This window comes from Nyctereutes procyonoides, unplaced genomic scaffold, assembly GCF_905146905.1.
Source record: "Nyctereutes procyonoides isolate TBG_1078 unplaced genomic scaffold, NYPRO_anot_genome, whole genome shotgun sequence".
Taxonomy (NCBI): domain Eukaryota; kingdom Metazoa; phylum Chordata; class Mammalia; order Carnivora; family Canidae; genus Nyctereutes; species Nyctereutes procyonoides.
The window spans coordinates 21,209,932-21,232,028 of record NW_026575034.1 but is presented as its reverse complement, the minus strand read 5'-3'; the positions used below and the strand labels follow the sequence as shown (position 1 = coordinate 21,232,028).

Here is a 22,097-nt window from a genome sequence, read left to right as displayed (position 1 = left end):
TCATTTGATTCTTCACTGCTAGTACCTCCCTTCTCTCAGGCTCTAGATTTTTGTAGAGACTAAATTCTGTGATTAGGAAACAGGAGAGAAATGAGAGTTCCAAGATTTACTGTTCCAAGATCAGTAAATCAATGATAAACCAACAGGCCTAGAATAATAAATTCCATACCCAAGATTCCTAGAACAAAAAGCAACTTTAAACAAAATACTGCTTTATTATACTCAATAAAAAGACATATGACTGCTTTTAAAAGACCTCATATTTAATATAAAATGAAGCCGAGTTCCCATTAAATCAACCAAAAAAACTGAAGATGTTTGCCATCATGCTTGTTTTACAATGATCATGAATTTCCAACCGTTTTATTGAGACATGAAACAAAGATTAAGATATATTAATATTTGTAAGGAGGAAAAATAGTGTTGTTTGCAGGCAAATTTTAAAAAGGTATTTGTTGCACTTCTTTCTTTTTAAGATTTTATTTTTAAGTAATCTCTACATCCAACATGGGACTCTAACTTACAACCCTGCGATCAAGAGTTGTATACTCTATGAACTAAGTCAGCCAGATGCCCTGGAAGCAAATGTTTGTTATAGCTAGAAAATCAGAAAAAGAGCATCAATGGGAAAAATTTAAAAATTGATGATAGTTCAGTAAAATGGATGATACACAAGACAGAAATAACAAAATAAATAAAATTGCACTTTAAAAAATAATAAACCCAAAATATTTGAATTACCAGCAACCATTAATTGGTTGAGGTAATACAGAAAAAACTCACAAAATGTTTGAAAGTAGTACAAGTTTAGCAAAGTGAATGAATGCAAAAAGAAATAATAAAAACCAACATAATAACACTAAAAAAAGATAAATTAACTAGATTTCTATAGGTCAGAAATATATATTGGAATACATAATTTAAAAAACATTCATTTAAAATATCTCAAAATAGGGCAGCCCTGGTGGCTCAGCGGTTTAGCGCCGCCTTCGGCCCAGGGCGTGATACTAGAGACCCAGGATCGAGTCCCGCATCGGGTTCCCTGCATGGAGCCTGCTTCTCCCTCTGCCTATGTCTCTGCCTCTCTCTGTGTGTCTCTCATGAATAAATAAATAAAATGTTTTAAAAAAATAAAATAAAATATCTCAAAATACTAATAATCATAAGAACAGTGCAGAAGTACAAAAATTTTAATAAAAAATTTTAAAGATTTAAGTAAAGGCAAAAGAGAATCCACATTTGATGAATAAGAAGACTTTTATCTTCCAAAATCAAGGTACAAATTTGGCAGAATCCCAACCAAAATTGCTATTTTAGAACTCAATATAGGAATTCTAAGTTTATTCTGGAAAATAAACATATGAAAAGGACTTTAAAATTAAAGAGAATAAGTAATACGGAAATATAGTCCTCTTGTGTATTACATTTATTGTAAAACTAAAATTTTTAATTCAGTTTGATATTGTCACAAAATTAACCAGAAAAAAATTTTGAAACAATTGAGTGCTCACATAGAATTTATACATATGAAAATTTATTATGTTACAGAAGAGGCATAATAATCACTTGGTAAGATATGCATGAACCATTGTTTAATTTTGCAAAATCACTTTATTTACATGTCTCTCTTTAACAGAAAAATCAATTCTATGTAAATAAGTTGTGTCACAAAACCAAAGCTCAACCATTAAAAATTAAAAGTCATTGGGAAGTGAATTTTGGTCAAAATTTTGAGTAAATAATGGTCTTCTGTAACTGTTTTTTGGTTGAATCATGGAATGTTTTGAGAATTTGATGAAAGCTAAACAGTTCCTATCCCCAGGATAATGTAAATATAGACAAAGTTTTTCCATATAAATTTAAGAAATTCACAGATTCCCATGGAGACTACCCATAAATTCTTAAAGAGTTCTATTTAAGTTCTATTAAGAAAAAAAAACATTTAAAATTGTGTAAGGTACAATATCCATATGTCCATATATATGTATTTTAAATATGTAAGCAGGATGTAAAACCAAACAAAAACTGGGGAAAATGTTATGGTATCATCTAGTGGCCATTGAAAAAAATGTTTATAAAATTTCCCAATGAATCAAGAAATTTATTTGTACTATGCTAAGAAAAAGCACAGGATGAAGAATTCACTTACATTCACTTTGTAAGATTTTCTTTCAGCAAGAAAAATGCTGAAAATTAAATATTCCAAAATATTAAAAGTCGTTACCTTGATTTGCTGGAATTTTGACTTATGGTTACTTTTCTAAATCTTTTGTTTTCTACAAGTACTACTGTTTTATTTATTTTTATTTTTCAATTTCATGAGTATTTCATGTTTATTATAAATGGCATGGTCATTCATTCTTCACAGAGGCGGTGAGGAATGGAGCCTTTATCTTACATTTAATGCCATCAAATGAAGCAAAAGTAGAAATTAAATATTTATATCTAAATATTTGACAAGGGAAGGTATTATTCACAAATAAAAGTTAAAGAAAAAAGAATTCTTCAAGTACTGAAAGTTTCCAAAACTACAATGCCTGCACACTTTTTGATACAAACTATTGAAAATAGTATGTAACAATTCAAGAGTGAGTGAACAAAATTGAGAAGGTGAGAATGAGGAGAACCAAGTATTTAAAGGACCAAAAATGAGACATTGTTAAAATACTTAAACTGTATAAATGTGTGTGATAAATGCCTATTGCTTTAAATCTACACCACAGAAAAACTCTGGAAGAGGTGGGAAGTCTGATGGTAATTTCTCTCCTTATATCTTCTATTAATAAAATTAATTATTTTAAAATATAGTTTTATGTATGTCTTTAACATTACTTTCATAACTAGAAGAGGAAACAAATTATATTCCTACAGAGTACTGACCTTTTAGCTATGATTTGATGCCAGAAATTAAAATTTTGCTGAATCTTTCTCACTTATTAGTGTTTTCAATATATAATTCTTATGTAGACAAATCTTTCAACCTCTGTATCCTTATATGTAAATAACTCCTGGTGGATGAAGATTAAATGACATGAATTTTGCCAGAAATCATTCGTCAACTACCGGCACTGTTTAAAAGAAAATGTGATCAGGGTTCTTCCTGTGGCTGCTTGGTCTCCTCCAGAAGATTCCAACAATGGAGAAAACACCTCTGCCCTCTTAACTTTGAGTTCTTTATAATGTACAAATCTTCTGCTTTGTATCTGTATCCCCTCCAATCCCCTACCTGCCCCCCACACACAACCAATCTACCCAGAATTTACAGAAAACAAAGCCAGTAAATCTTCACTTTTATTCTGCTAAAATCTTTATCTTAGAATCTATTTTGGCTCTTCTATTATTGGTCTTATCCAAACTTTTTTCAGCAGTCCAAATGAGTTGAGGATACATTATGTTTAAAAGGACTTATTGAGTTATTATTGATGAATTTTCTACCTCTACACAAATTTTGAGCCTCTTCTGAGCTTACCACAGCCTATTCTTATTTCTCTTTAATTCACAGGTAGATCCGAGAAGAAGACATCCCTGAGTATGATGATATGGGTATCACCCTGGGTATAACCAATAGCTCCAGGCTTCAAGTACCTGAGTTCATCCTCCTGGGGCTCCCAGGCATTCATGAGTGGCAGCACTGGCTCTCTCTGCCCCTGGCTCTGCTCTACATCTTAGCTCTTTGTGCTAACATCCTCATCTTAATCACCATCCAACTTGAGCCTTCCCTGCACCAGCCCATGTATTGGTTCCTTGGTGTCTTGGCTATAGTGGACATTGGCCTGGCTACCACTATCATACCCAAGATCCTGGCCATTCTCTGGTTTGATGCCAAGGCCATCAGCCTCCCTGAGTGCTTTGCTCAGATCTATGCCATCCACTCTTTTATGGGCATGGAGTCAGGCATCTTCCTCTGCATGGCTCTCGATAGATATGTAGCCATTTCCTACCCCCTTCGGTACCCCTCCATACTCACTGAGGCTTTTGTGATCAAAGTCACACTGTCCATGGTGCTCAGGAATGGCCTGTTGACCCTCCCAGTGCCTGTATTGGCTGCCCAGAGACACTATTGCTCCAGGAACGAAATTGACCACTGTCTATGCTCTAATTTGGGGGTCACTAGTCTGGCCTGTGATGACATCACTATTAACAGATTTTACCAGTTGGCCTTGGCATGGGTTATGGTTGGGGGTGACATGGGTCTGGTCTTTGCTTCCTATGCTTTGATTATTCGCTCAGTGCTGAGGCTGAACTCTGCTAAAGCAACATCAAAGGCCCTGAGTACCTGTAGCTCCCATCTCATCCTCATTCTCTTTTTCTACACGGCTGTTATTGTGGTGTCTGTCACCCAGCTGGCAGGAAGAAAGGTCCCCCTTATCCCTGCTCTCTTCAATGTGCTGCACAGTATCATGCCCCCAGCCTTTAACCCCATGGTTTATGCCCTCCGGACCCAGGAGCTGAGAGTGGGCTTCCAGAGGGTGCTTGGTTTGGGTGACAATGTGTCCAGGAAGTGAGCCAGCTTAAATGGCTGGTTTTTATAACTGGTATTACAGAAAGACCACAGGCTTTGGAGGGCAACAGCCCTGAGTTAAAATTCCACGTCTCCCAATTGCTAGGAACATCAATTGAAATTACTTTACTTGTTTTATACAGCATATACTATATGCCAGGTACTGTAAACATTTCACAAATATTAACTCACATAATTGCATAACAACGCTATGAAGCAAGTACAATTGCTATTTATATATTTTGCAGATGAGGCAAGAAAGTTGAGAAACTTGCCCAAGGTCAAATGGGAAGGAAATTGCAGAGTGAGATTTAAACAGGCTCCAGAGTCCCTGTTCTTAACACTTTCTCTCTATTCAACCTTGCTACTAACATTTAAAACAGGAATTAAGATGACCAAAAATAAAGGAATGATATCTAAACTAAATGAAATTATATTATCACTTCCCAATTAATAAAAGAATATTCCATTTAAAAGTTGGCAGCAATTTTCCTGTCTGATAGAAAATACAGAACATTTTAAATGCTCTCTTTTTTTTTTCATCTTCATGTGTTTTTTCGCAGAACATACAAACTCATCTTCTCAGAGAATAAAAAACAGAAATTTCACTCAGTGACTTCAAGATGGGCACAGCCAGCTCACCCTGTCCCCACATCTACTAAAAAAAATTCCCTGGTGAGGGATGCCTAGAGTGCACAGCACCCCCTGGCACAGAGGCCGTGCAAGCTCTAAACAAGGCTCTCAACTTGTTTTTTTATAATCCGAAAGGACAAAGAGCTGTCGAAATGACATAGTCCGAGGTTCCTAGAGAACCCCACTAATTCTATATAAGTCAAGAATTTGACAGGAATCATTTTGCCACTTCATAAACTCTTTGACAATGCTTGAGTTCATTTGATTAAGCACTAAGAAGACTATCCCACCCACCCTCCCAATGCTGCAATTTAGTGGCAGTATAAAGGTCAGCAAAGTTCTCTAAAGTAGAACTTTCCCCATAAGGGAAATGATACAAGTTTCTGGACAGAGAAAAGAAAAATAACTTGGTAAAACTATTTTTTAGTTATTTTAATGTCAGAATATAGACCAGCAAGGGTGGGTTTTGGGCTCCAAAGTGACATATGACTAAGTTTAGGAAATTCCCCTGACCTAATTACATGGCATAATGGCAGACTTTCACCCAGCAGCATGTCTGAGAATTCAACTCAATTCTAACAGGATCTACTGGGAAACAGTGTCAGATTCCACAGGTTAAGGGTTTAGTCCTACAAGACTGCCCTCCATCCCCTGCTTCAGTGCCAGCACTTCTTTCTCTGGTTCCACTAATTTGCTAGAGCAGCTCACAGAACTCAGAGAAACATTTTACTTACTAGATTATCAGTTTATTATAAAAAGATATGTCAGGAACAGCCAGATGGATGAGATGCAGAGGGCAAGGTATGCATTAAGTGATATGGAGAACAAAGGCAAAAGAATAAAAAAATTAAACATCCTTATAACTTACAACCCATTGGCAAGTACTTGGGACAGGCAGGGTGACCTTACTCCAGGAACTTAGCTGCCTCCATATTAACACTTGTCTAGAAGTAAAAGGCAACCTTAACTTGGCATTAGCCAGACTTCCAGAATCCTGTAAGTCTTATTTAACACACAAAAATCCCTTTGGAAACTTCCTTTATCTCTACCCACCAAGATGTATGTTAGCAATCATCCTCCAAGCATATGACCCACTGATATACATCTGAAGGAGTTCATGACTAAATTTTATTAGAGAGTAGTAAATGATCTTTTCCTAACAATAACTAGCTCCTCAGGGTCCTGGAAACCTTACTTCCAAATTCCTTATGCTATCCCCAAACCTGGTCCAACTCAAAAGTATATAATCAGCCACTCCTCACAACTCCAATGCAGCTCTTTCTGCCCACAGGTCCTGTCCTTGTGCTTTAATAAAACTACCCTTTTTGCACCAAAGACCTCTCAATAATTTATTCTTGATCTTTCATTCCTGAAACTCAACATTTCACATCATTAAGGGCACAGAGCTTCCATGCCCTCTCCAGGTACAACATCCCCACATCTCTATCTGTTCATCAACTGAGAGAAGAGATCTGAATCCAGTCCTTTTTTATGGGGATTTCATTATATTGTCATGTTTGACTAAGTCATTGGCCATTTGCTGACTCAGCCTCTAGGCACTCTTCCCTCCCCAGAAGTAGGGGAGCAAGGGCTGAAAGTTCCAACCCTCTAATCACAAGGTTCCTTCTCCAGGGAAACAGCCCCCACCCTTAAATTACAGAAGAGCTTTCCCAAAATTGCCTAATTAACATAAAAAAGAGGGCTTTATCTACCTTATCACAGGAAATTCCAAGGGTTTTAGGAGCTAAGAGCCAGGAACTAAGGTTGAAGGTCAAATACATAGGAAAATATATTACTAATCACAAAGTCACAGAGCCCAAGACTGAGAAACTTAAGCCATTAAAACTCAAGGAACTGGGGCACCTGGGTGGCTCCATCAGCAAAGTGTCTGCCTTTGGCTGGGGTCATGGTCCCAGGGTCCTGGGATCTAGCCCCCAACCCCAACCCCTGCCATCCCCCCAACCCCCAACTCTGCCAGCCCCAGCTAGCCAACCCCCAACCACCCTCCCACCTCCCCACCCACCCCCCACATGGTTCTCTGCTCAGCAGGGAGTCTGCCTTTCTCTCCCCGTCTGCCTCTCCCCCAGCTCATTCTCTCTCTCTCTCTCTCTCTCTCTCTCTCTCTCTCCCTCCCTCTCAAATAAAAAATCTAAAAAGAAAAAACTCAAGGAATTATCTTTCTTTTAAAAAAGTGAATTAGATAGCAGGGTCTTTACTATATCCATAAACAAGACAGAATTGGACCATGTGCTTTTACCCGTTTTTAACAGTGATCTTTGGGGTGCCTGGGTGGCTCAGTCAGTTAAGCCTCTGCCTTGAGTTCAGGTCATGGGATGGAGCCCTGGATCAGGCTCTGTTCAGCAGGGAGTCTACTTCTCCCTCTACCTCTGTGCATGCACACTCTATCTTTCTCTCTCTCTCTCTCTCTCTCTCTCTCTCTCTCTCTGGTGCTCAATTTCTCAAATAAATCTTAAAAAAAAAAAAACCAGTGATCTTTGTAGAGGCCGCTCTTAGGCAGTGTTGAGCTATGGAATGCAGAAAGGGCTACAGTGACCACCTGCCTGAATGCACACAGGCCCATCAGGTGACCCACCTCAAAATACCCATAGACCCTTAACTGACCAATGGGCTATTTACAACCAAGCACAGTTACCTAAAAGGGGAGAATTCCTTATGTCACCATACCTCCTCATCTAACCCCTTTATTTATGTTTTGATTTTTATTTTCTGTTTTATTTTTTTTTATTTAAATTCAATTTATTTGAATTCAATTCAATTCAACATATAGTATAACACCCAGTGCTCATCTCATCATGTGCCCTCCTTAATGCCCATCACCCAGTTACCCTTTCCCCCCACCCACCTCCCCTTCAGCAACCCTTTGTTTGTTTCCCAGAGTTAGGAGTCTCTCATGGTTTGTCTTCCTCTTTACTTTTTCTCTACTCTTCCCCCCCCCCATATAACCCCTTCAAAAACAGCTCCCATCCACTGCCTCCTTGCAAACAGCTCTTTTTCTGCTGTCTTGTCCATTGCTCCCTTGCAATGTATTCAGTAAACTTTGATCTACTTTGAACAGCCTCAGGTGAATTTTTTAACCACCATGCCACAGGCTTCCTCCCAGTTTTGTCACCTGACATTTGGGGGCCCCCTTTCAATAGGGATAATCACCCCATTTAGACACCACAATCTTGATGAGAGGTGGAAGTAGAAAAATGTTCACCTTTAGACTGAAAGTCTGGATAGTCCTAATAGGGATTAAATACGTGCTATTTGCTGCATTCTTAATGGGTCTCACGACTGCCTATATATTAACTGATAGTAATAACCAACTGAGTGATAAGCACCAGAAAAATCTTGTGGAAGTAGTTTTACACGTAGAAATTCAAAGAAACATTTGTAATCTAATATACCTTACATGTTCCCTCCCTCTTGAGCTAAGCATATAACTACCAGCTTCATACAGCAAAAAGTGCAGCTCTTCTGCCCAAAGGACTTGTCCCCATACTACTCAGATAAACTTATTTATTTGCACCATACAAAGTCTTAAAGAATTTTTTCTTGACCTTTGCAGTTGACTTCCCCACAACAATCCCATATATCAACAGGAGCACTGACTGCTGATAAATAGTGGTGCACTAGTAGATGGGTAAAATTGCCTGTTACTCTTTCTGCATAGTGTTTGGACTAAGTCCCTGAGATCCTTTGACATTTCAAGGAGATAAAAATAAGTCCCAATAGAATTTCTTCTATTCTGGCCTTCCGAAAGATTGGATTTCCACTTCCACTAATGGCTGATAGGACAATTCAGACAAAGACTCATTGTGAGAACAAGTAGAAATGATGGACAAAACATCTTTAAATGGGTATAGGGAGATTGGAAAACTAACGAGTTAGTAAAAATTGTGTGAGACTTCCTTTCAGCTCCAATTTATAAAAAAAAAAGTTTAGAAGTGTCACTCCCATTCTTACATCAAGAAAAAGCTGGAAAACCAACCACTTTTCCCAGATCCATCAGAGAACCAAGGTCACAAGGCTAACTGACTTCCTGGAGCTAGAGGAATACCTTTCCTCTAGGTAGGATATGGCTCTAATAATATCTCTTCTCCTGGGGATGAGACCTTTATCATGGGGAATACTCTGGGATTATTTTACAATGTTAATTTTTCCCTTCCCCCTGCCAGAGCCAGGGAACCACTCTTGGATCTTTATTGTGAGAATCTGCCAGCATTGCTGGATATAAAGTGTGCCCCCACCCCCGCAAGACTGCAACCCCCATAATCATGCTTTAGACCACACTCATACTCCAGGATATGTCAAAGTTACCTTTGAAGTACCTACCAGTCTATGTCTTCAGCACTTTGGGCTTCAACTAGCCAGATTCTTTGTATTCACCTGTCTCTTCAAATTTGGGGGTGGCAGTTGCCCTGTAATGTCACTTCTTTGATGGGTCTATGAAAAGTCATTGATTTCCTTTTTTTCAGCCTTTTTCATTTTAAGGACAGGTGTGATGGTTCAAAGATCTTTACATGTCAGAAGCTCTCATATTAGTTATAACTGAGGCACAAAATAAGTATCCCTGAGTCCATACTCATATAAATAAATGATCTAATAATTAAGTATATAGGGAAGAATAAGCAAGTCTCTTATGCAGAAAATTTCCAAATAAACTATGTAGCTACACCACCCTCAAGTAGGTAAAGCATAAGTCCTCACTTCTTTTTTTTTAATTTCTTTAAATTTATTTATGACAGTCACACAGAGAGAGAGAGAAAGAGAGAGAGAGGCAGAGACACAGGCAGAGGGAGAAGCAGGCTCCATGCACCGGGAGCCTGACGTGGGATTTGATCCCGGGTCTCCAGGATCATGCTCTGGGCCAAAGGCAGGCGCCAAACCGCTGCGCCACCCAGGGATCCCAAGTCCTCACTTCTTAAGCACATAGTGACTTCTTTCCAAAAGCCTGTATTGGCTTTAAGTAGGAAAAGGGGAAAAAAAATTTTTTTAACCACCAAAACATGTATTTTTGATGCCCACATTATAGATTTGTATACTTTCTTCCTCAGTATGCTCTTTCAATTACTAACTGTTAACAATTTCTTATTACAAATAAGATTTTTTTTTCTTTTTCACATTAACTGCTCAGATTAAGACAGTGCATACTGTGGAGAGTGAGTAAAAAGTAAACAGAGAGCAGGAGTCATGACCATGGACTAGCCAGCCAGCACAATGGCACAAAACATCAGAAATGGAAAACATGCATCCTTACTCTTAGTACAAAAGCTGTCAATTAGGATTGTGTTTAACTGTATATAATGGACAGCAGAGTATAGTGGGTAGGCAAAAAGAGAGTTTATCTCATGACACATATGTGCACATGCATGCAAACACATACACACAAGGAATTAGGCAGTTTGGAGGTATTAAGATGGTTCTACTGTGCCATCAAGTGACCAGCCTCTTTCTACTTTCTGCTCTGACATTCTAAACTATGCTACTATACTCCACATTCAACTCCATATTTCAGAAAAGAAGAAAGAAATTTAAAAGGAAGTCTCAATAGACTTTTACTCACATCTGATTGATCAGAAATGAGATTGATGTTCATTTCTAGTTCCAAGAAAGACTCAAAAATCAAGTCTTTTAGATTTCCAGCCTCTATGATAGTGGAAAGTTATGCAAAGGTAGGTTTGAATGGGTACTGGGTAAACTAACTCCCAGTAAAAACATAATATACATTACATTCTTTCATGCAATATTTTCAAAAATTGATAAAACATTGGACCACAAAAAAAGTTTCAAAACTTCCAAAGAGTGAATAAGTTCTAGAGATCTCTGAATCAACATGACAAACTCAACACACCACAGGTTCCTACTCCCACTATAAAACCTAGCAATCACTAAGAATATGCAATAACATATCAATGAATAACATCAACTAATAACACAAAACAAATGGAGAGCTACTGATGAAAGACACACACACACACACACACACAAATAGGAAAACTCCAAAGATGAAAGGCAATTGTGATGGAATTGTCGAAAAATGAAAGCCCAAACAGTGCATGGTAGATTCAGACTGAGAAATGTCTGACTAAGAAGAGCAGGGGACCTTGAGAAAATCAACCCAGTGATAAATGAGTAGCACAGTAGAAGTAGCCAGATAAGTCTCTCCTGCTGCACATACACTCCTGATCCAAGAAATAGACCAAAATTCAAGAAACAGTGGTGGATGTTCCAGAACATTAGACATTGGGTCATAAAACATAGCAGTGACCCACATGGTTATAAAGGCCATACCCCATGAAGCATGGGGATAACCTGAAGAATAAATCAAGATATTAGCAAACCTCATATCTCTCTTAAAACAGGTTCCATGAAACAAAGACAGCAACATCCCCAGATTGCCTACTAGAAAGAAAACCAACCAACCAGAATCAAAAATGGCTTGGTACAAACTTGACAAAGGTTTCTTCCTGAATGTAAGCCCCTTGTCTCCCCTTTCTTAGCGCATTTGCTTCAGAAAACTTGTAAATTCTTTCTTTGCCCCTTTGCAGTGTACATGTCTACTCCTAACCTCTTGCCAATTTTGCAACCTAGGAAATGTCTTTCTCAAGAACATGTGAACTATCTCCTGAGATGTAAACATTGAAAGAGATAGCACCCCATCTCCCAGTCCCTGTAGAGGGTACCAGCCTAATTTCTAATGGTGCCAATTAGCAAACACAGATGGCCTAATTACAGGCAAAATCATTGGCAACCTCAGGAATAATTCAATGTACTTGACACATCCCATTGATCAACCTCCCACTGAAGTCCTCCAGTACATTTCCAAGTGCTCATTCCAGGGCTTAAACTCATTCCACCTGACACATTACCCCAGCTCAACCCTATCTTTTTATTAACAGAACTGGGTATTCAGATTTGATCTGTGCTCTCTTCCCCATTGTTGGCAATAGTATAAGAATAGTATCAATTTCCACTTGCTCATCATATTCAGTGCAATTTTATTGAACACTAAATACAACCAGATATTTGAGCAAAATCAACATGAAATAAAGTCAATAAGCAAAACTCACACCTAAAGAGAGAGGAAATTAAGAATCAGAAAAACTCCTCTCAAGGTAAATTTCTCTGTGCCAACTCTCTACTTCAGGATTCTAAGGACCCATGCCTTCACATCTAGGGATGATCACAAGCACTGTTACTAGCCCTAGGTAACTACACTACCACTTAGGATCCTACTAGTGACATCCTTATACTAGTTTCTTTGTAAGTAAAGCCTTCTCAAATTATTCCAATCCAATTAATTTGAATTATCATATTCAAATTGTTTTAATTTGAGAAATCATTAGCATTGGCAAGAATGTGGAGAAAGAGAAACACTTGTGCACTGCTGGTGGGAATGTAAATTGGTACGGCCACTATTGAAAACAGTATGGAGGTTCCTCAAAAAATTAAAAATAGAACTACTATATAATTCATCAATTCCATTTCTTGGTATTTACCCAAAGAAAATGAAAACACTATTTCAAAAACATGTATGCACCAACATGTTCATCTCAGCATTATTTGCAATAGCAAGGATATAGAAACAAGTTAAATGTCCATCAATGGATGAATGGATAAAGAAGATACAACATACACACACACACAGAGAGAGAGAGAGAGAGAGAGAGAGAGAGAGAGAGAGATACTATTCAGCCAAAAAAACCCTGAAATCTTGCAATTTACAACATGATGGACATTGAGGGCATTATGCTGAGTGAAATTAAGTAGATAGAGAAGACAAATATTGTGTGATCGCACTTATACATAGAAAGAAAAAAAGAAAATAGTTTACTGATACAGTTAACAGGCAGAGGAAGTGGTTACCAGAGGCAGGGATGGGGTGGCAAAATGTGAGAAGGGAGTCAAAATTACAAACTTGCAGGTATAAAATAAGTCAGTCCTGGGAATGTGATGGACAGCATGGTAACTATAGTTAATAATACTGTACTGCATATTTGAAAGTTCCTAAGAGAGAATAATTTTTGAAAGTCGTCCTCACAAGAAAAAAAAGTCTGTAACTATATATAGTGATGGATGGTAACTAGATTTATGTTGGAGATCATTTCCCAATATATACACATGCTGAATCATTATGCTGTACACCTGAAAGTAATATAATGTTATATGTCAATTATACTTCAATTAAAAAGTTTTTTAAATTATTCTAATTTGAGTGAGCCATCTGTTCCCTATTAGTACTCTATCTACTGCAATGCTCATTCAATTAGGCAATATGGAAGTCATTAGCAAATGCAGTTTCAATATACCAATAGGACAGATTTTTATGGTCATAGATTATAAAGGTGAGGAAGTGAGAGCAATATACAAAGATGATTCTTACAAGAGGCTGAGTCAGTGAAAGAAAGACCCTGGTGATGCAGGTATGACTGGGAAGTGCCATGGAAAGACTTAGGCATAAGTGTGTGCAATACAGATTTTTTTTAAAGTTTTCAGTCTTTGGAATCTTCAACTAATGAGTTGAAAGATTCAGGAAAGTAGAAGACAATTGACACAGGAAAAAGGGATACAGTCCTTGCTGCTGTATCACTTGGTTTGAATATACAAACATGCTCTGACACCAGTGATAAGCTATGAAACAATTTGAAGATAACTGAATTTCACCTTTGCCTTTGTGAAATCCAAACAGAAAACTGCATCAAGCTGAGAATAAGTGTCCTAAGATAGACACACACACACACACACACACACACTCCTAACACCTATCAGCTACCTTCCCTCATTTCACAACTTTGAGTTTAGACAAAGCTTTTTATCACTTCACCATAGCTCACAAGCTGTAACCCTTCCTCCTACTTCCATAAGCAAACCTCACGTCCTTTTCAAAGTGTTGTATTCATTGCAGTATTTGTATTTCTTTAACCTTTTAGCATGTGTCAAACTCTGCTAAGTTTTGTCCTAGTTTTCTTTTTTTATGTGTCACTGATAATTTTTTTTAAGATTTATTCACTTATTTTGAGAGAGTATGGATAGGAGAGGGGCAGCAGGAAAAAAGAGAGAGATTCTCAAGCAGACTCGCCACTGAGCATGGAGCCCAAGGTGAGGCTCTATTTCATGACCTAGGAAATCATGACCCGAGCCAAAATCCGTCAGACACTCAACTAACTGAACCACCCAGGCATCCCACAAATGTTTTGAGTACTATGCTCCTAATTCCATTTTTCCATAAATTCTGTGATTTCTCATGGGGCTTTGCATAGCCCAGTGATTCTGAAGACCTCCTCTGTCCCATTACAACAGAGTGGACTATTTGCTAGAGTCAGTGGAGAGGAAACCAAGCCTAGACACAAGAAAGGCAAACACACTTTCTTCTAACAATTTAGCCTGGCAGAGCTGTCCATCTGCTGGGCCCATGCCCTGGGCCTAGGTTTGTTCTCAGAGTGGCTGAGGCAGGCATCCACTTAGGGCCCTTCCTGCTGGAGTGAGACAACCTGCCCCAGGAGCAGTTGGGTGACACTGAGGAGTGCTATGTTGCAGGCATTGGGCAGGGGGAAGGGGGCAGTCACAGAAAGACCAGGTGATTTCAAAGCTGTGATTTACATCCAAACCCCCAGGAGTGGTAGGAGAGGGGCACATCTGCTCTGAGCAACAAAAGGCCTAGCATAGGCAGCAACAGCCAGGAGAGGGGAAGCAGCCCAGAAGTTCAGAACCAGCCTAGGGGCATCTTCATGGAATCTCCTGCAGGAGTAAGTAAATCAGCCACTATCACAGACACTGGGATGGGACTCAATGGAGGTAGTTCCCTTCTGAGGATTTTGTCCCTGTCTATGAATCTGGCTCACTGTCCTTGGATTTCTCAACTTGCCTTTCCTTACCTTCCATCAGTCTCTTCACCGGGGCAGGGGTTAAGAACTGTATGTGGGGATGAGGGCAAAGAGTTACTGCTGAGCTCTGATGTGGCCATATTGCAGACAGTGGGGCTCTTGAGCCAGGAGAATGTGCAAAGAAAACCCCTTGGCTGCCATAGTATCAGGCACACAGGGGGCATTTAGTAAAACTTTGGTGAGTAAATGACCAAGCTAAATAATTTTTGAATAATAAATTATAAAGCAAAGATTCTCAAAATAAAAGGATTTTATGAATCATGAGTCTCAAATCTTCAATGACGTGGAAATTTTGCAGTATATAAAATGCATACTTAACTGGTTTTATTTGTACAAGAAAAAAGCCAACACCACTATCAATGTAAAATATTTTATTAAATCAGCCAAAGGGGGAAAATGAGATTGGCTGCTATCACTATTGTTTTATGTTGTTCTGATTAAAACAAAGCAAAAAATATAAATGAGAGCTATATTTGGAAAGGAGAGCTCCAAGTTATCATTTTTATACCACTAATGAGGTCTTACTAGAAAATCAAAGAGAAAAAAACTGAACTAGAAAGTATTTATGGTGGACAATAAAATAGTGAAGTTAATCACTAAGCAAAACTTGACAAGTTTCCTATGTACTAGCAACAGTTAATTTGAAAATAAACTCTAGAGGGGCAACTAGGTGGCTCAGTCAGTTGAGAGTCTGACTCTTGATTTCAGCTCAGGTCATGATCTCACTTCAGATTAAGCCCCATGTGGAGTTCATGGTCAGCGCGGACTGTGCTTGAGATTCTCTCCCTCTCCCTCTGCCCGTCTTGCTGCTCACTTTCTCTCTCTCTCTCTCTCTCTCTCCAAGTTATGGAATGTGTTAATTTTTATAAATTAGTTTTCATATTTCATAGGATCCAAATTAAATTTGGACATTCTTGAAATCAACAAAAGAATTTAAGGTGCTGCTGGTAGTCTAAACATAAGAGTTTTAAATTTTCAATGTAAAATATTAAGTGGAAAAGAAATCTATATGTCAGATTGATGTGGGGAGCAAAAGCAAAAAAAAAAAAAAAAAATTTAAATTTCCTTACAACTTATAGCTTGTTGACAAGTCCTTGAGGTAGAGTGATCATCTAGGAAATAACCACCTTGATGTTAACACTTTGCTACAGGCAAAAAAGAATCTTAGCTTAACATCATCCCAACAACCAGGATCCTTTAAGTCTACTATTACATATTAAAATTCCCTTGGACTTGTGTCTTTTGGCTTGGAGAAGGTGAAGGTACAATTGTCTTTGGTCCTCTCAAATCCAAGTTTATCAGACACCATCTGCCTCCACCATGCCACCCTAGGTTTGACCTCAATGAGATTAAAGTCATATACCTGAAGTGCAATAGTGGCAAAGTTGGTGCCACATCTGCCCTGGCCCTAAGATTGGCCTTCTGGGTCTGTCTTCAAAAACGGTTGGTGATGACATTGCCAAGGCAACTGAGGATTAGAAGGGTTTGAGGATTACAGTGAAACTGACCATTCAGAATAGGCCCAAATAAGAGTGATGCCTTCTGCCTCTGTCCTGATTATCACAGCCCTCAAGGAATCACCAACAGACAGAATGAAGTGGAAAAACATTAAGCACTGTGGAAATATCACTGTTGATGAGTTTGTCAATATTGCCCAACAGATGTGGCACTGATTTTTAGCCAGAGAATTTTCTGGAACCATTAAAGAAATCCTAGAGACTGCCCAGTCTGTGGGCTTTAATGTTGATGGCTACCACCTCGTAACATCATAGATCACATCAATAGTGGTACAGTGGAATGCCTGTTAAGAATTATAAAGGAAAATATTTCAATAAAAGATCATTTGACAATTACAAAAAATTCCTTTGGAAACGTATTTTATCTCTACCCACCCCCAATTGTGTTAGCAATCATCCTCCAAGCATATGGCCCACAAATATACATCTGAAGGGTCTCATGACTAAGGTTTGATTAGACAGTAATAAATGACCTTTTCCTAACAACAGCTAGCCCCTCAAAGTCCTGGAAACCTGGATTCTAAAATTTGGAGACGTATGCTATCCCTAACCTCCTCTAAGTATATAATCTGCCACCCCTCATAACCCTAATGCAGCTCTTCCTGCCTGCAGGTCCTGTCCCTGTGCTTTAATAAAACCACCTTTTGCACCAAAGATGTCTCAGGAATTCTTTCATGATGGTTTGTTCCAAACCCCAGCATTTCCACATTAAAATCTCTTCTATATCTAGAGAAGTTTTGCTCACAATAGAAATCTCATCACAATTCACAAATAGAAAAATGGAACAGAATAAATAGACCTAGTACATATAAAAACTTACTGCACAGAAAAGGAGGCATCAGTAGCTAATGGGAAAAGAAACTAAAACTACTGTTTTGCTATCTGGAGAAAAATAAAACAATACAATATATTCTTCCTCCTGTAGTTCAAAATCTATTCATAATAAACGAATTATATTTTTTTGTAACGAACCATTAAAAACAGTTTTAAAAAAGGTAATGAAAATAATAATAAAAATTCTGAATTGAAGATGATTTTCTAATTCACTCAAGATATACTGCCTATTTTCTCTTGCTATTAAAATAACTTGAAAATGTTCTATAGTCATGCAATAAAGACCTCATAAATGAGGAGGTATTGTTAGGAAAAGTTATATGGTGAACATTGGTTTCACTTAAGTATAAATATCTAAATATTTAAATGTCAAAATAACTATGGTAATTATAGTAATTAAATCTAGTATATGTTAAAATTCATTTAAGGAAATATATGGTATTATGTATTTTTAAAATAATACTCTAGCCTTCTAAAACCTGAAAGTTGGGGGAAAATTGTTAGTGGTTTAATTATCTTACATATCTCAGTATTAAAAAAATCAATAAATTGAAAAATATAGGTTTTAATATGTTTTCAATTTAACTTTTGTAATCAAAAAGGAAAAAAAGGTTATACTTTAAAAGAACCATTTTTGTCTATGCTATCCAGAGCAATCTACACATTCAATACAAAATAACATTGACATTTTTCACAGAGCTGGAACAAATAATCCTAAAATTTGTATGGAACCTGAAAAGACCCCAAATAGCCAGAGGAATGTTGATAAAGAAAACCAAAGCTGGAGGCATCACAATGCCAGACTTCAAGCTATATTACAAAGCTGTGAGCATCAAGACAGTGTGGTGCTGGCACAAAAACAGACAGGTAGATCAAGAAAACAAACTAGAGAACCCAGAAATTGACCCTCAACTCTATTGTCAACTAATCTTCAACAAAACAGGAAAGAATATCCAATGGAAGAAGGACAGTCTTCAATAAATGGTGCTGGGAAAATTGGACATCCACATGCAGAAAAATGAAACCAGACCATTCTCTTACACCATACACAAAGATAATCTCAAAGTGGATGAAAGACTTAAATGTGAGACAGAAATCCATCAAAATCCTAGAGGAGAACACAGGCAGCAACGTCTTCGACCTCAGCCACAGCAAATTCTTGCAAGACATGACTCCAAAGGCAAAGGAAACAAAAGCAAAAATGAACTTTAAAAAAGCTTAAAAGCTTCTGCACAACAAAGGAAACAGTCAACAAAACTTAAAGGCAACCTATGGAATGGGAGAAGATATATCCAAATGACATATCAAGTTCAAAAAGGGTGTTGCCTGTGTTCTCCTCTAGGATTTTGATGGAATCTTGTCTCACATTAAGATCTTTCATCCATTTTGAGTTTATCTTTGTGTATGGTGCAAGAGAGTGGTCTAGTTTCATTCTTCTGCATGTGGATGTCCAATTTTCCCAGGACCATGTATTGAAGAGACTGTCTTTCTTCCAGTGGATAGTCTTTCCTCCTTTATTGAATATTAGTTGACCATAAAGTTCAGGGTCCACTTCTGGATTCTATATTCTGTTCCACTGATCTATGTGTCTGTTTTTGTGCCAGTACCACACTGTCTTGATGACCACAGCTTTGTAGTACAACCTGAAATCTGGCATTGTGATGCCCCCAGATATGGTTTTCTTTTTAAACATTCCCCTGGCTATTCGGGGTCTTTTCTGATTCCACACAAATCTTAAGATAATTTGTTCCAATTCTCTGAAGAAAGTCCATGGCATTTTGATAGGGATTGCATTGAACATGTAAATTGCCCTGGGTACATTGACATTTTCACAATATTAATTCTGCCAATCCATGAGCATGGAATATTTTTCCATCTCTTTGTGTCTTCCTCAATTTCTTTCAGAAGTGTTCTGTAGTTTTTAGGGTATAGATCCTTTACCTCTTTGGTTAGGTTTATTCCTAAGTATCTTATGCTTTTGGATGCAATTGTAAATGGGATTGACTCCTTAATTTCTCTTTTTGAACTTGGCCACAGTAACTTCTTGCAAGATACATCCAGGAAGGCAAGAGAAACAAAAGCAAAAATGAACTATTGGGACTTCATCAAGATAAGAAGCTTTTGCACAGCAAAAGAAACAGTCAAGAAAACTAAAAGACAACCTACAGAATGGGAGAAGATATTTGCAAATGACATATCAGATAAAGGGCTAGTTTCCAAGATCTATAAAGAACTTATTAAACTCAACACCAAAGAAACAAACAATCCCATCATGAAATGGGCAAAAGACATGAACAGAAATCTCAGAGGAAGACATAGACATGGCCAACAAGCACATGAGAAAATGCTCCGCATCACTGGCCATCAGGGAAATACAAATCAAAAACCAATGAGATACCCCCTCACACCAGTGAGAATGGGGGAAATTAACAAGGCAGGAAACAACAAATGTTGGAGAGGATGTGGAGAAAGGGAACCCTCTTGCACTGTTGGTAGGAATGTGAACTGGTGCAGCCACTCTGGAAAACTGTGTGGAGGCTCCTCAAAGAGTTAAAAATAGATCTGCCCTATGACCCAGCAATTGCACTGCTGGGGATTTACCCCAAAGATACAGATGATGTGAAACGCCGGGACACCTGCACCCCGATGTTTATAGCAGTAATGTCCACAATAGTCAAACTGTGGAAGGAGCCTCAGTGTCCATGAAAGATGAATGGATAAAGAAGATGTGGTATACTTATACAATGGAATATTACTCAGCCATTAGAAGTGACAAATACCCACCATTTGTTTCGAGTGGATGGTATTAGAGGGTACCATGCCGAGTGAAATAAGTCAATCAGAGAAGGACAAACATTATATGGTCTCATTCATTTGGGGAATATAAAAAATAATGAAAGGGAATATAGGGGAAAGGAGAGAAAATGAGTGGGAAATATCAGAAAGGGAGACAGAACACGAGAGACTCCTAACTCTGGGAAACGAACAAGGGGTGGTAGAAAGGGAGGTGGGTGGGGGGTTTGGGGAGACTGGGTGATGGGCACTGAGGGGGCACCTGATGGGATGAGCACTGGGTGTTATGCTATATGTTGGCAGATTGAGCACTGGGTGTTATGCTATATGTTGGCAAATTGAACACCAATAAAAAATAAATTAATTTAAAAAAAGACATATCAGATAAAAGGCAAGTATCCAAGATCCACAAAGAACTTATCGAGCCCAACACCCAAAAAACAAAAAATCCAGTCAAGAAATGGTCAGAAGACATGAACAGACATTTCTCCAAAGAAGACATACAAATGGCCAACAAACATATGAAAAAATGCTCAACATCACTTGTCATCAGGAAAATGCAAATCAAAACCACAATAAGATATCACTTTACACCAGTTAGAATGACTAAAATTAACAAGATGGGAAAAAACAAATGTTGGCAAGGATGGGGAGAAAGGGGAACCCTCTTACACTCTCGGTAGGAATGCAAGCTGATATATTCCATACTCTGGAAAATAGCATGGAGGTTCCTTGAGAGGTTAAAAATAGAGGTACTCTATGACCCAGCAATTGCACTACTACGTATTTACCTCAAAGATACAGATGTATTGAAATGAAGGGGCACCTGCACCCCAGTGTTCATAGAAGCAATATCCACAATAGCCAAACTGTGGAAGGAGCCAAGATATCCTTTGACAGATGAATGGAAAAAGAAGATGTGATATAAATCAATTGGAGAAAGACAATTATATGGTTTCACTCATATGCAGAATATAAGAGATAGTGTAGAGGATCATAAGGAAAATAGAGGACACTGAATGGGGAAAAATAATAGACAGGGAGACAAACCATGAGAGACTCTTAACTCTGGGAAACAAACAGGGTTGCTGAAGGGGAAGTGGGGAAGGAGGTGAGGTAACTGGGTGATGGGCATTATGGAGAGCACATGACATGGTGAACACTGGATGCTAAACACGATGAATTATTGAAAACTACATCTGAAACTAATGATGTACTATATATATTGGCTAATTGAATTTAAAAATTAAAATAACCATTTTTATTAAGCCATCAGCAATAGTTTAACAAAATGTGCATGACAGCTAAATACAGAATGCTAAGATTTTAGCTCCAGTGTGTTTATCATTTAAAACTGGAGCAGCCCCAGTAGCTCAGCTGTTTAGCACTGCCTTTGGCCCAGGGCATGATCCTGGAGACCCAGGATCGAGTCCAACGTCGGGCTCCCTCCATGGAACCTGCTTCTCCCCCTGCCTGTGTCTCTGCCTCTCTCTCTCTCTCTCTCTCTCTCTGTGTGTGTGTGTGTGTGTGTCTCTCATGAATAAATAAATTTTAAAAAATTGTAACCACAAATAAATCACTTAATTTCTATGAACATCAATTTCCTCAAATTTGGAAAAGGCCTCTTTCAAAGGAGTTTTTGTGCAAACATCTAAACCCTATCCAAAACAAAACCATTATGGTAATTTCTGTTTTGATTTCTTGTTCTTCCTTGGAAGACCTCTATTCTATCCTTAATTTTTACCTCCAGAGAAATCAGAATATTCAGGACTGAATACTCTCCTACTTTATCTACACCAAAAATACCTACAAAAATACCACTGAGTGACCTGAAGCTGGTAACTAATTTTGTTTCTCCTGTCATCTTCCTTTTAGGACTGTTTTGGCCATCTCAGTTACTCTTTTCTGAACATATTCCAGAGACAAGAG

General features: G+C 38.1%; 1 protein-coding gene and 1 pseudogene across 1 annotated transcript; both read left to right on the top strand.

Annotated features, from left to right (window-relative positions):
• The first annotated feature begins 3,539 nt into the window (after positions 1–3,539).
• On the top strand, positions 3,540–4,505 carry LOC129504833 (olfactory receptor 688-like). The gene has a single exon (XM_055317714.1). The coding sequence runs from the start codon at positions 3,540–3,542 to the stop codon at positions 4,503–4,505; it is 966 nt and encodes a 321-aa protein (XP_055173689.1).
• A 1,407-nt stretch (positions 4,506–5,912) lies between these two features.
• LOC129504832 (60S ribosomal protein L12-like) lies at positions 5,913–22,077 on the top strand (annotated as a pseudogene).
• The last annotated feature ends 20 nt before the right edge of the window (positions 22,078–22,097 follow it).

What these genes read in the sequence shown, in the direction of transcription:
- LOC129504833 (XM_055317714.1), top strand. Translation starts at nt 3,540, where the DNA reads ATGGGTATCACCCTGGGTATAACCAATAGCTCCAGGCTTCAAGTACCT.